Source organism: Manis pentadactyla, chromosome 4, assembly GCF_030020395.1.
Source record: "Manis pentadactyla isolate mManPen7 chromosome 4, mManPen7.hap1, whole genome shotgun sequence".
Lineage (NCBI taxonomy): Eukaryota > Metazoa > Chordata > Mammalia > Pholidota > Manidae > Manis > Manis pentadactyla.
Window position 1 is genome coordinate 33,791,604 of NC_080022.1, and position 13,749 is coordinate 33,805,352.

The 13,749-nt window shown below is 50.7% G+C and overlaps 1 protein-coding gene across 2 annotated transcripts in view; it reads left to right on the forward strand.

Moving 5' to 3' along the window:
* Nucleotides 1-13,749, forward strand: part of CFAP57 (cilia and flagella associated protein 57) — a 65,950-nt gene that overhangs the window by 42,715 nt on the left and 9,486 nt on the right. The window contains exons 18-22 of one of the 2 annotated variants that reach the window (XM_036892918.2): nt 1,640-1,783; nt 6,170-6,286; nt 7,606-7,740; nt 7,825-7,968; nt 8,617-9,720. In XM_036892918.2, the coding sequence (XP_036748813.2) occupies nt 1,640-1,783; nt 6,170-6,286; nt 7,606-7,740; nt 7,825-7,968; nt 8,617-8,646 (570 nt within the window). In that variant the 3' untranslated portion in view covers nt 8,647-9,720. Of the gene's footprint in view, nt 1-1,639; nt 1,784-6,169; nt 6,287-7,605; nt 7,741-7,824; nt 7,969-8,616; nt 9,721-13,749 lie in introns of those variants that run through there. The other variant, XM_036892917.2, reaches the window with a different exon arrangement.

The following is a 13,749-nucleotide window of genomic DNA, read 5'->3' on the forward strand; positions in this document are numbered from 1 at the left end:
AACTTCTGTGCCTTTTTCTCTGCTGTGAAGCGGGGCCCCTCTGGGGGTCTGATAAGGATGAAATGGGTTAGTGCCTGCATGTGATTTCTGCCTGGGAGTGTTTGTGTATGTACTGGCCATTTTTTAAGGAAAAGTCCAGAGCTCTGTTTGTATTCTCTGAGTGGTGGTTTGACAAGAAAGAGGTTAAGGGCCCTGACATAGAAAATTGCAACAACCTCCTAACCAGTCTAATGGCCTCCCTTCCCACTATCACCCCTGCTCCCTGCCACCCGACTCTGTAATGCTGTCACTCTCCCACTTAAAATTTTTTCGGAGCTCTGCATTGCCTGTGGCAAGGGGTGGTAAACATATCTCTGTAAAGGGCTAGGTAGTTTTTTACCCTTTGCATGCAGTATGGCCTCTGTCACAGCTACTCAGTTCTGCCATTTTAGTGTAAAACCAGCCATAGACAAGGCATAAATGAGTGGGCTTGGCTATGTTCCAACAGGTCACATTTGACCCAGGGGCTGTAGTTGGCCGACTCCTGGCCCCTTGGATAAATTCTATACCCCCTTTAGCCCCTTTTAATATTCAAGAACCTTGTCTTCCCCCCTACTCCATTCCTCATGCCTCACATGCCCCATGAACCAGCAAGTTCATGCTGGTTCAATACACTCTGTGCCTCTCTGTCTTCCTTTACAGCACCCGTCACAGTGCAGGATTACATTGATTGACACATCTGCCTTCCCAGCTCATGTTCTCTCCTTAAGGGCCAGGACTGTGTCCTATTTCTATTTGGAATCTCAGACCTTGGCAAAAGGTCTCATTCAGTAAATCTTTGATGGATGGATAGACCTACATTCTAGTTACTATTGCCGTGCAATCAATTACTTCAAAACTGAGTGATGAAAAACAGCTGTTTTATTATAGTCTCAGATTCTGTGGGTCTGACATTTGGACACGGTGCAAAGGGATCGCTTGTTTTTGTCTCCAAAGTCTCAGGCCTTGCTGGGCCTCAGTCAGGGGTGACCCAAATAGCTGGAGGCTGGCAGATCAGCATCTAGGGTAGCTTCTTCATTCTCATGACCCACTCCTTGGCCAGGATGGATGGGAAGCTGGGCTCAGCTAGGACTGTCAACCAGGTCACCTAATGTGCTCTCCAACCTGGAGGTCTCAGTGTAGTGGGACTTCTTACACAGCAGAAGGCCTCCCCAGGAGCACGTGCCATAAGAGAACCAGGTAGAAGCTGCTTGGCCTTCTCTGAGCTGGCCTGGGAAGCCACACAGCATCCCTTGAGCTGCATTTTTTGGGTTGCAATCAAAACATAAGTCCAGCTAGATGGTGATTAGATCCTACTGCTTGACAGAGAAATATACGATCACATTGTAGAAGAGCATGTGGGACGAGAGCCAAGCTTTGGAAAGTACAGTTGCCTGTAACCTGTATTTGAATGAGTGAGTGAATGAATGACGTCCTGGCACAGAAGCCAAGGAGCCTGTGCTGCAGCCTAGTGGGGGAACCAGCCTCTGTCCCCAGCAAGGAGAGCAGTCCGTGGCCTCCTCAATTAGTAGGTCACAGGATTTATGTTCTTTGCTCAAATGGATTTCATATACCAGGGCCTCTTGATATCCCTCTCACTTCTCTCTCATCTTACCCACAGGAGAAGAGAATCTATGATCTGAAAAAGAAAAACCAAGAACTAGAGAAATTTAAGTTTGTGCTCGACTACAAAATAAAGGAGCTGAAGAAGCAAATAGAACCTCGCGAGAATGAGATCAAGGTGATGAAGGAACAGATTCAGGAGGTAAGAAGTCATCCACAAGACCCGGCCTCACGGACCGCTCTCCCCTCCCCAGCTAGTCCTGGCTGGCCTAGGGGCAATGAGAGAAAGCTGTGCCCCCAGCTCCTGGTCGCTCCCAGCTGGGGGCAGCCTCCACTCCACAGAGGATGCCACAGGGAGGCAGGCCCAACTGGGAGGTCAGCTGTACAATCATGAAATGCTTTGGGATGTGGCGTGCTGGCAGGGAGGGCAGACGAGCCTTTGGGGTGGCTTCGGCTCTACCAGCACCTTAATGGGCATGCTCTGGCCCTCAGAGAAACCTCAGCTGTTGGGCCTTCAGCCACCAGGGGGCAATGTGTACTCAGCCACCAGCCTGTGGCACCAGAAAACACACCCTCTAATGCAACTAATTTAACATTTTTATTATGACTGGAAATGTTGATTAGGGCCCTGTGCAAAGTCGCGGTGTTTGGATTTCATCTGATGGGGAATAGGAAGTCGTCAAAGGCTCTTGAGCAGGAGAGGGGCATAATTAAGTGTGTATTCTAGGAGGCAAACAGGATGAAGGTAGAGAAGAGAGAGATTAGAAGCAAAGTCAACTGGATAAGGGCTTCCGAGAGTCCCGGGCAGTGCAAGTGTTCCACCTGGCCCCTCAGCCCCTTACACATTGCATTTCCCTATGAGACACGTTTACCTGCCAGCCTCCTTCATGGGGCAGAGAGCAGCTGACCATGGGACCCATGGATGATCTAAAACGGACTTCCTGCCTTCCCAGTGTCTATCTGATCACCAATGTCTATCTGGTCTATTTCCAAAAGATATCTCAGAGCCAACGCTCCTTCCCCTCTGCTGCCCTCACTCCAGTTCAAAGCCTCCGTTGTCTCTCATCTGGACTTGCCTCCAGCCTCCAGTCTGGTTTCTGCATAGAGGCTACAGTGATCCCCAGTGGTGAATAAAATCCAAACTCCTACTGAGGCCCACAAGGCCCTGCACGATCCAGCCTCTCCCTGCCTTTCTGAGAAAAGCCACGCTTTTCCCATCTGGGGACCTCTGCCCAGAAGCTCCCAGATGGTCACATGACTGGCTGATTTGTGTCTTTCACATCGAGGCTCACATGTCACCTCTCCAAGGAGGCCCTCCTTGACTACCACATCCCAGTGTCCTCCTGCTCCCCCTCCATTTTCTCTAATTATGCTGAGCAAGGATGACAAGTAAAAGGGTGTCAGAAAGCACTGTGGCCCAACTCGGATTGGATGCCCAAGAGCTGTGGCAGGGAAAAACCAAGTCTTTGTTCTAGGAGGCCCAGGAAGAGAGCCAGATGGTAGGATCAGTCCAGAGCAAGGGAGTCCAGAAAGGGCATGGCCTCTGGGATAAGGCGGGATGTCCCTGGCTGACCTCAGAGTTGCTCCTCTGGGCCTCCTGCCATTCTTGAATGACTTCAGCCCAAAAATGGCAGCCTGAGATGAGAGAAAGAAAGGCCCCACTTGCCTGGAAAGCCGGTGTGCTCCAGGCCCCTGGAAAGCACTGCTCCCTCCTCATTTGGCATCCTTGTCAACTGGCCTTAAGGTTGGGTCAGTTACTTTCCACCCCAACATACCTGAGGGACTGACCAACCATGGCCTTGATCGTCAGCAGGGAATATGTCTGCACTTGGGAGAGATTCAAACAGGGCCCCTTCTTCTCCCACCCACCGTGCCAGTTGCTGCCAGAGCTGATGCCTGGGCTTGATTCCTTCCCCAGTGGCCTCTGGCCTTGGGGCTTCCCTCTGGGGGTCAGAGACCCATTTGGCCCGCCAGCTATGGATATCCCGTGAGTTCCTTTTCCGAGAAGAAAGAAGCCGTAAGCCATGGGCCCTTTTGTAGACCTGAAACTCTGAATGAAAACATAACACTTCCCTGATTCAGGTGCCTTGCCCACACACACTTTTCCAGCTTCTCTTTGATGAGAGGTGACTCCTTCCTAGGGATGGAATTTCCAGAACATCGTCACTTTACTTCACACTCTTATCTATTTATCTAGTGCAGGGTTTCTCAGCCTCAGCACTTGTAACGTTTTGGGCAGGAAGCCTTTGTTGTGGGGGCATCCTGTGCCTTGTAGAATATTTAGCACCATCCCTGCTCTCTACCCACTAGATGCCAGTAGCAACCCTCCCCTCTCCCCAGACATGACAACCAAAAATGTCTCCAGATGTTGCGCAGTGTCCCCCGGCAGGCAGAACACCTCTGTCCTGCCCCCCTCCAAGCTGGTAATCACCAAGTGAGGAGTGACACACGAAAGAGTAGATGGAGTTTCCACACTGGGAAGAGGGGCTTGCTCCCACGTACTGCCTGGTGTCCTAGCTGTCTGGCCAGCTATTCACTTTGACATATTTCACTGTTTTTCTACAAAATAGATTTTTATCCTCAGTGTCCTTTGCCTTCCTTTCTAGCCTACACCATCATCACTGACTTCAAGACCATAGAGAAAGAGGGGCAGCCAGTTGCAGGCACTCACACATGACCTCAGAGAAGCCCCTTTCTTTTTCCACCTGCCATTCCCTTGATCTAGGACACCGTCCTCTCACCTCCTCGCCAGTCTACCTGGCTCCAGTCCTGCTCTCTCCAGCAGAACTGTGTCAGGCCTTCCAAGGTGCAAATAAGATCTTGCCACTCCTTGGGTGATTCATGTCAGTGGCTCCCTGAGCTTTTAGCATAAAGGTCAAACTTCTTGCTATTCAAGCCTCTGCCCTTGGGTCCTGTGTGACCCAGCAAGGCTGACCTCTCCAGCCACCCCCCTTTCTCACCTGCACTACTTGTAGCCTGCAGAGATGCACGGCTGCCCACGCCTCTGGTCCCCTCCACGTGCGGGTGGTTCTTTGTGCCTGGGATTGTCCTCCCCACCCACTTTGTCCTCTAATACCTGTTCCACCTACAAAACCCAGCTGAGCACTTCTCTGGGTGCCCCCTGCCCACCTCCTCAGCACATGCATGGGCCCTGTCTGCCTCCACCACAGTGTTTATCCCCTCCCACCTGAGCTTCTGATTTTCTTCTTTCTGTCTTCTCCCTCTAGACCTGAAACTTCTCAAAGACAGAAACTACCTTAGTCAGTTCAGTAGTCCTATGCCTATGATGGCTGGGTGGCCCTTTCTAATGGGCACATTCTTTTTTAGCTGTGCAGATACCCACCCTATCTGTATGTCCTCTACACACTGGCTTTACATAGATGTGCCATCGTTGCATATTTACCTTATCATTCCTCTTCCAGAAGGCAGGTTGCTTCAGGCCCTCCTCCTTTTTCCTCACTATTGCTCCCCTTTTCCTTCTACATCTTCCACAGATTCATTCACTCATATAAACGCTTACTGAGTGCCTCCTCTGTGCTAGGCATTGGGTCAAAAGACTATTCTGTCTGTACAGAAAGCTTCCAACAATGAAGACAACGCTCTTTTAAAAGCTGCCCCTTGGTGTCCAGAACATGACTGTGGCTCATTTGGGCCTCGTGGTACCCCAGAAGATGGCCAAGAGCCTTGAAATCTGACCACAGGGCCTGGATAGACTAGAGGGACTACTCCATTCAGCCATAAAAAAAAAACCCAGTGAGCTGTCCCATCCCCCCGAAAAAGTCAGCAAACCTCTCTCTCTAGTAACAGGAATACTAGTGACCACCAGATTCAATGTGTCAAACATCAGTCCTTTGCTTCAGGCAGAAATTAGATCAGCTGAGAGCTCACCTATACCTGGTCTCATACTAATCAGAAGCTCCAGTTGTTATTCACATGTCTTTGGTTACTATAAATGTGACAAGGAATAAAAACTCAGAAGTTCACTGATGGTTTGTCTTTTTCTTTTGAAGACTAGGTAAGACACTCTCCCCAGTTATACTTTTTAAGCCCTTTACAACAGAATGACAAGGTGGAGGGTCCCTCTCTGCTTCTTTTTTCCTGTTTTATGCCTTAGACTGGGAAGCCTGCATGCCAGTCCCTCAAAACTTTCTGCTTTAGAATCACCTCTGATGACTTGTGGCCCCACAGGGTCAAGATTCAATCACACAACTTCACAAAGCCGACAAGGGAGGTGCTTCTCTGCAGAACCCTACCTGAGGTCAGAGGCCCAGGACTGGATAGTTATCAATTTCTAAAGAGTTCAGGAAAGAAGGTAACCAGCACATTAAAGGAGCAGGGAAACTAAGTGGAAAATTCATCACCTGGCTGCAGAAACACATGATCTGAGTTATTAACACATCAGCCGGGGGCAGGAGGCTTTGAGGCCAGCAGGCAGTAAGCAGAAAGGCTCATTCCAGAGGCCATAGACAGGAACTAGAAATGCCCTGCTAGCAGGGGAAGCATCCCTACTGAAAGACTTTAGTTCTCAAATATCATTTTCATTCTCTTACTTTCTCATTCTTGACTCTTTTTCCCTTGTTCTCTGTAGATGGAAGCAGAACTGGAGCGTTTCCATAAGCAGAACACTCAGCTGGAGCTGAACATCACAGAACTGTGGCAGAAATTAAGAGCCACTGACCAGGAGATGCGCAGAGAAAGACAGAAGGTGTGAGGATTTTCAGAGTCTGGCTGTCCTTGGATGCAGGATCTGGCATCTGCTGGCAGCAGGCAACTGGTGTCTAAGAGGCAGAGCAACCCATTGCTAAGATACATTCCCATTTTAACTTACATTCTTTACTTGTTCACAGCGCTGCCAGATTTCAGGCCCATGCAGATTTACATGAGAGAATCCATGTGACACTATAAAATGACTTGGGGCAAAGTGACTAAGGGGACAAGAAGCCAGTTTCATATGAATGTTTATAGTGCTGGCTTGTTTTGTCTGGGAAGGATCATGCTCAGAGAGGTCATGTGTGGTCAGTGGCAAAAGGCTTTCACTACCAAAAAATACTGAGGCTAGGAGGACCTCAAAAATCGTCCATCCCAGTCTCTTAATGTAATAAACAAGAGAGCGATTAGGAGGTTAAGAAACTTAGCCCAGCACCCATGGCCAGTTGGTATATGCAGAACCAGTGCTGGGAACTCAGTCTTCTGCTCTGGGGCCAGGACTTGGCTGCCGTCACCCCCTAGCACAGGGCACTCCATAATGTTAAATCAGATTGAATTTTTCCATCCCCCACATTAGGAGTTGACTCTGTCCTAGGTGATACTAGAAGCTTCAGAGCTACAAACATAAACTGACACAGAGCCTGCCTTTCACAGACTGGAGAGATGGATAGGCAATTTTTGGCATGTGCCTAGTAATTACAGTGCAAAGAGGAAAATTATAGACTGTGAATAAAGGGCTGGGGGAGCAAAGGAGAGAAGTCGGGTTGGGGAAGACTGTCACCGCAGAAAGCATGATGGGAGAGAGTGAGTCTAGCCCGGATCTGCAGATAAACCGTTCTGCCCAGTTTTGTCATTTTCCCCCTACCCACTCCTGACAGCCCTTTTGACTGTCAGGAAGGATAAAGTTGTCAGGAGTTGATAAGGGCAACAAGGAAGCTCTGGCCCAGGGACCTTCAAGAGATAATCAGTACTACCCATCTTGGCTCAGAAAGGACTAGGGTGACGACCACTTGTACTTCCTTTCATCTGTTAAGGCCCGTGGTCCTGGAAGGACTCCTGAGCCAATAAGGGAGTCAATCTGGGTGGCCTCTTAAAGGTGAGGCTGTTCAGGCCCAGGTGCACGAAAGTTTTAGTGCTTCTGCCTCTTGGCTATGGGCCCATCTGGGTTTCTGTGCCCCTGTGGCCCCGGCCATCAACCATAAGTCCCACATGAAGTGGCTCCTGTCCCTTTCTGCTGCCATTTGCCTCTGCCTGCAGACCCTGCCCCCCAACCAGCAGAGTCCCTGCAGTGCCAGAAGTAAATGCCTCTGATCACAGGAGCGGGACTTGGAGGCACTGGTCAAACGGTTTAAAACAGACCTCCACAACTGCGTGGCGTATATCCAGGACCCCCGGCTGCTGAAGGAGAAGGTCCGAGGCCTCTTTGAGAAGTATGTGCAGCAGGCAGAAATGGTGAGCCCTGCCTCTTTCCTGGCCTCACCCTCTCCTCCTGGGAGGGTCTCCCCTCCCTCTCTGAGCATCCCCGCTGCCTATCAGGTGGAGATCGCAGAGCTGAACACAGACCTGCAGCAGGAGTACGCCCGCCAGCGGGAGCACCTGGAGAGGAACCTAGCCACTCTCAAGAAGAAGGTGGTCAAGGAGAGTGAGCTGCATCGTGCCAATTATGTCCGCATCATGCAGGTACCTACGTACCACCTCAGCTCCCTTGGAGTACATGCTCCAGAGATGAGAGAGCCTGTTAGGGGCCCCTCCAGTGACGCCCATCCTCTGGGTCCCCAGATATCCAGTGGACCCACTAGCTTTCCCTGAACTTTCTCTTCAAGTCTCCTCCTCTGACCTCTCAGAGCTCATCCTGGCTGTGACCATGGCCCAGAGCCCTGCCAAGGAGGTTTTCTAGGCATTTCGATCCCCACCCCTGTCCTACCAATGCCCGTTCAGCTCTCCCCACCTCCCTTCACCAGCACCCCCTTCTTCCCTCCACCCATCTCTACCCAAAGCATGCCAGGTCCTGCCCCACTGCTCCCACTGCCCCCTTCTTTATCCCCGTGGTTTCAGCGATCCAAGTCACTCTCTCCTCCTCCCCGTTTCCAGCTCTTACTTCCCCTCACTTTGTTCTGCTGCTTTTTATTCTGCTCCTTGAGAGAAAGTGAAGATTGCAGGTTCCCTGGGGCCCAGTTTTCTCCTCAGAACATGCCCATCTCCACCCCATCTGACCTTTCTGGTGCCTCTGTCCCAGCACCCTTATCTCTTGATGGGGAGGGCTAACCACACCCACCCGAAGAGTCAGCCTCACTCTGATTTACTGAGCTCTCCACACCCACCCTCCAGGTTGCTCCTAGAGCTCTCCAGAGAGCCTGACCCCACTACTGCTGCGTCCACTTCAGCACACAATCAGGACTGCCAGTAGGGATTCTTCTGCCAGATTTGTTTGTGTATCAGCAGCATCTGAGGCAATTAATGTGAATTAATATCAAAAGAGAACATCAGAATCACATTTATAAGGCACATACCTTTTTGTTTGTATTTCTTTAATGCCATGATTAAAATACTGGAATGGGGTTGGGCTGCAGTTGGATTGGAACAAACCAGTTCCCAGCTTGGCCAGTTCATACCTAGCTAGGCAGAGTGCACTGAGAGTCAGGCCAGACCCAGGCATGGTGGATCTCGTGCCATCTTACAGCCCCCCTGCCTACAAGCAGCCCACGCCATCAAACCACTGCCCTGTTCCTGGGCCATGAAAGCAGCCAGAGGGCCAGAGGTAGGACTTGATCCAATTGGTGGCATCCTTTAGCACCAGCAGCTACCACACAGAGCCATTGCTAAGCGTCTCAAGTGCCCCCAGGGTATGGAGAGCCCACCAGGGCTCTGGAGTGCCATGTGCTGGGCAGTGACCCCAGGGCCCCTGCAGGAGAAGTTGTCAGCTGGTGGCTGTGCTGAGCATGCATGTGTGCTCTGCCATCAGAACACAGGCCAGAGGCTACTCCAAGGGCTGGGTCCCTCCCTCCATGCCAGGCAGACACTCAAAGCAAATGTCAGTCCAAGAAGAAAGAAAAGGAGAGAAAGTGAAGACCACAGGCTAGGGAGAGGGTGCAAGCATCAGCATGAGGCCCCTCAAGCAGGATTGAGGTCTCTTCTGCTCCCCAACACCCCAGAGGCCACATACCCACTCCTGCTGGGCCAGGGTGAGTCAGGGTGGAGGGAACAGAGGAGACCCAGGCAGGCTCCTTCCCTAGTCCCCCCACACCCTGATGGCTGGCAGAGGGAAATCCCCAGGAGAGTGCTTTCTCCAGAAGCACTGTAAACCCCTGCACTGTGAATAAATCCCCTTATAGGTTTCTAGAAGCGCCCCCAGACAACTGCAGGGAGCAAGGGCTGGGGGGGCCTGGAGACACGGCTCTGGGTCCCCACCCCTCAAGCAGGGAGATTCCTTGCTTATTACTGTGGGGTCTTTTTAAGGTTCTGTTTGGAAGATTGTTTAAAAAAGAAAACTTTCAAAACCACTGTTCTGGATCATAAGAATTGTTTCCTTCTTTGATCTTAACTTGGAGAAGGGCTGGGCCAGGACAAGGCCAGATGTCAGGGCAGGCAAACCCGGGCTCAAAACCATGTTCCTACCCAGGTGGTGGAAAGAGAGTGGGTGCTGTCATGGTGCAGACCAGGTGACCTGCCTCTGCCATCCTTGCTGGGAGACCTCGGGTGAATTCAGTAAAATAGGGAAGAAACACCAACCTCAGCGAGTTACTGGGAGGACTGAAGGAGATAACTAATGTTAAGCAGGATAGGTGCTCAAAAAATGCGATATCCCTTCCTCCAAGCAAAACACCAAGAACCAAGGCAGAAATCCAGTGGGGGAGCCGGGAAGGCTGTCACAGCATGGAGCGGGGGTTCCTGTGGCTGGAGTCACCAGAGAGGGCATCACACGAGCCAGCCCAGAGTCCAGCTGGGGGCCTGGGGGCCTGATGCCCTGGTGTGTGTCGGGAAGAAGTTGCCTGCAGGTGTTAGATCCCTGACACCCTGACACTTCATTCCAGAAAGGCCAAGGAAGGCTATGGTGGACATGGTATCTGAGAGAAACTCATTAGAAACCAGGAAATGAGGTCACTGTCTCGTTTGTTATGTTCAGACAGGGGCACAGGGCCTCCCTACGCATTCTCCAGCATGCTTACAGACATGAAAATAAGAGTTGGTATGGAATACAAACGTGTAGGACACACATTTTTTGAGGGCTTCTTATAAACCAAGCTCTGTACCAACTGTGGAGGACTCCAAGATGAAGGTAGCATGCCAACCTTCAAGGAACCCGTCATGGGGAACTTGGACCAGAAGGAAATAGTCACTGCCTTGTACAGCGTAGCCAGGACTTCGGGCCCACTGTGGAGGTGGGCTTCAGTTAGGGAAAGTGGCATTTGAGATAAGCCTTGAAGGGTAAGTAGAATGTGGTCAGGGAACAAAGTGGAGAAAGAGCCTTCCAGCCAGAGGGAACAGCTGAGGACAAGCAGGGAAGAATGAGGCATGTTCAGGGGCCTGGGAGTCCAGAAGCCTTACTCAATTTCACAGCATCGGGGCAGGGAGAGAGAGCCCACTGAAATGGCTGGTAGCTGAGGGTCACGTTGAAAGGGCTTTCCTTGCCACACCAAAAAGCATAGTTTCTCTTGCAAGCCGGTGCCACCTAAGGTTTCTTAAATAGGTAGGGGTGTTATCTGTTTTGAAAGGTGAATTCGATTGGCAGGGTGGAAAGGTGGGGAGAGGCACGTGGCAGGAAACAGCATTAAAGGAAGATAAGAAGGCCTTGTGATGTCAAAAGACATTTCAGAGTAAAAGTAAAATGCCAGGTTAAACATAAGAAGAAGGTTGAAAGAGGACCAGAGAGATTGTTCATTTGTGCAGTTAGGCGGATGGTGACTCCACCAGCTGTGGATTCTAGAAAGATGCCACTGATGCAGGGTAACCAAGTTCAAGGAATAAATCTGTTGCCTGAATTTTCCACACTGCCATCCACTGCCCTATTCGTAAGGGTGTCATCTCAGGGAAGGCCAGTTGGGGGTACTGTAGGCATTCCCTTCCCTTCTCCCTTCTGGGCTGAAAGCTCTGTCCGAGGCAGTTCCTGTCCTTGGCTCTCTGGCGTCCCCCTCGACCAAAGGCAGCCCTGGACAGTCAGCATAGCCCCTTTGTTTAGAAGGCTTGCTGTGTAATGGTTTTAACATCCCGCAGCCAGTCTCTTACATACCCCAAGACCTGGCACCTGATGGAGCCCAGAGCGGATTTTCCCTGCAGCAGAGAAGCTGGGTGGGCCTGGAGGACTGGAGGGGTTTTTGTAGGGGTCGGGAACAGAAGGCTCAGCAAACCTGCTGTGTTCACATTTTTAGTGCACACAGTTACCCAGAGCATATACAATTGACCTCAGTGTGACCTCTGGACTCCTTAGAACACAAACACCCCAGAAAGCACTCCTTCTCTGGGAAGCACTCTTTAGGGAGCCCAGCTTAACCTTTTGGAGAGCTTCTATGGTGGCCGCTTAGTGTGAGGTGGTGGGATGGGGTGACATCAGTGAGGTGGGAAAGAAGGGCCTGGAAGCAGCAGTGAGAAAGAAGCAGGCCTCAGAGGCAGCCGCTCTGGGACTCAAATCCCAGCTCTACCACTTAGCCAGTGGGCACCTCAGTTTCCTCATATGAAAATGAGGCTGATAATACCTTCCTGGCAAGGTCGCTCTAGGGATTAGGGAGGTAACATACACAAAATGTTTGCTACAATGCAGGGATCCAGTCAGCCCTCAAAGTTATGATTCCTCTCATTATCATCATTATCATCACCAAGCCCTTAGCAAACCCTGCTAGCTCCCTCTGGGCCTGAAACCTGTGCCTGGTCCCCCGCCTCCTCAGGGGGCGTTCCCCGCACTGGGCGGTCCCTGCTCTTCAGACTCACACAGCACCTCCGCATAGGACCCAAGCTGGACCTCCCATGTCTGGCACAATAGCCAGCAGGCTTTCAGAACTGGTCTCAAGTGATTTTTGTGAATGAGTGAATGATTGAGCAAACAAAGAGAATTGGAAATGAGGCTGCACTGAGTCATGGGCCTCAATACACTCTAATTAGGGCTGAGTCATGTGTTGGAGGCCCATTTAAGTGGCAGGCATCATGGAGGTGCCCAAGGCTGGCAGCGGAGTCAGAAATAAGCATTCTGTTCAAACACCAAAAGTAGCCAGAAATCCCAATCCTGGTGTCAGTTGTCGAGAGCGGAGGGGCAGGGAGAAGCGGGGGCAGGCGCTCCACTGAGGGTCGTTGCAGTAGCAGAGGGGAAAGTTGCTCAGTGTTGGTTACAATCACAGCAGAAAGGGCCATCACAGGACGCAGGTCAAACACAACATCGACAGGATTCAGTAACAAAATGGATGGTGAGGATCAAGAAGCAGTACCTATAGATGTGAACAGAGGAGTCTGGGAAAATGGTACTTTCAGTCTCTAATCTTTATCTCAACTATTATTTCTTTATTGAACAAGGCAGGAGAAATTAAACTACAAGACGCCCACAAAGAGAAGAAATGAGAGCCCTGAGCGAGCAGGGTACCGCTGAGTCCCCTGCAGCTCTCCTGAGGCTCCCTGGGTCCCCTGTCTGGCCTTTACCCCTGGTCTGTAATCTCCTTATTAGTAAGAATCTTGTCTTAATTCACTTTGGTGTCCACTGCATTAGTCATTTTTTTATCCATTCCACACATATTTATTTGAGTGCCTCTTACAGGCATGGCAGAGCCCGAGGTCTTAGATCCCAGTACATCCGTATTGGGTCGATTATGTCATGACATAAAGTGGGCATGGAGAGGTTCCAGGGGGAAGAGAAGAGCAGAGGGTTTTACTGGTGAGTATCTGGAAAGGAAATGGGGGAGACTCATTGGCAAGGCCTGGGTTGGTTAAAAGGGCAAAAGGTCAGAGAGAGAAAACGTGCTGAGTTCATAGAAAAACAGGCACAAAACTGAGCCAAAGACAAGCGATTGGCAATAACTGGGCATTTTATCTAAGGACAGAGTTTTTTTAAATAAGGAATACTGAAATTAAGTGATATACTAAAAATCTGAAGGTATATGTGACATGCTTAAGACACTCTGGGGGGAAAGAATATGCTGGAGTGTCTCCAGCTCAGTCCCTGCTCCCCCCTGGGCTCCACAGGCATGCCCACATAACAGAGAAGTGCTTGTCAGGGCTTGCTGTCACTGCTCTGGAGAGAACGCCCAAGTGGAAGCACAGTTTGTTCCTGGCACAGGTCCATTTTATGTAGATTTGACCTGCATTTGCCTTTTTTGGTACTCAGACCCTCGAGGGCCTTGCTATCCATGGATGGTCTGGCCCATGGACCAGTGGCAGCGTCTCTTGGGAGCTGGTTAGAAATGCAACATCTCAAGACCTGCTCCGGGCCTGGCATTTCAGCAGCTGCATTGAACAGGACCCATAGGTGACTCCTCTGCATGG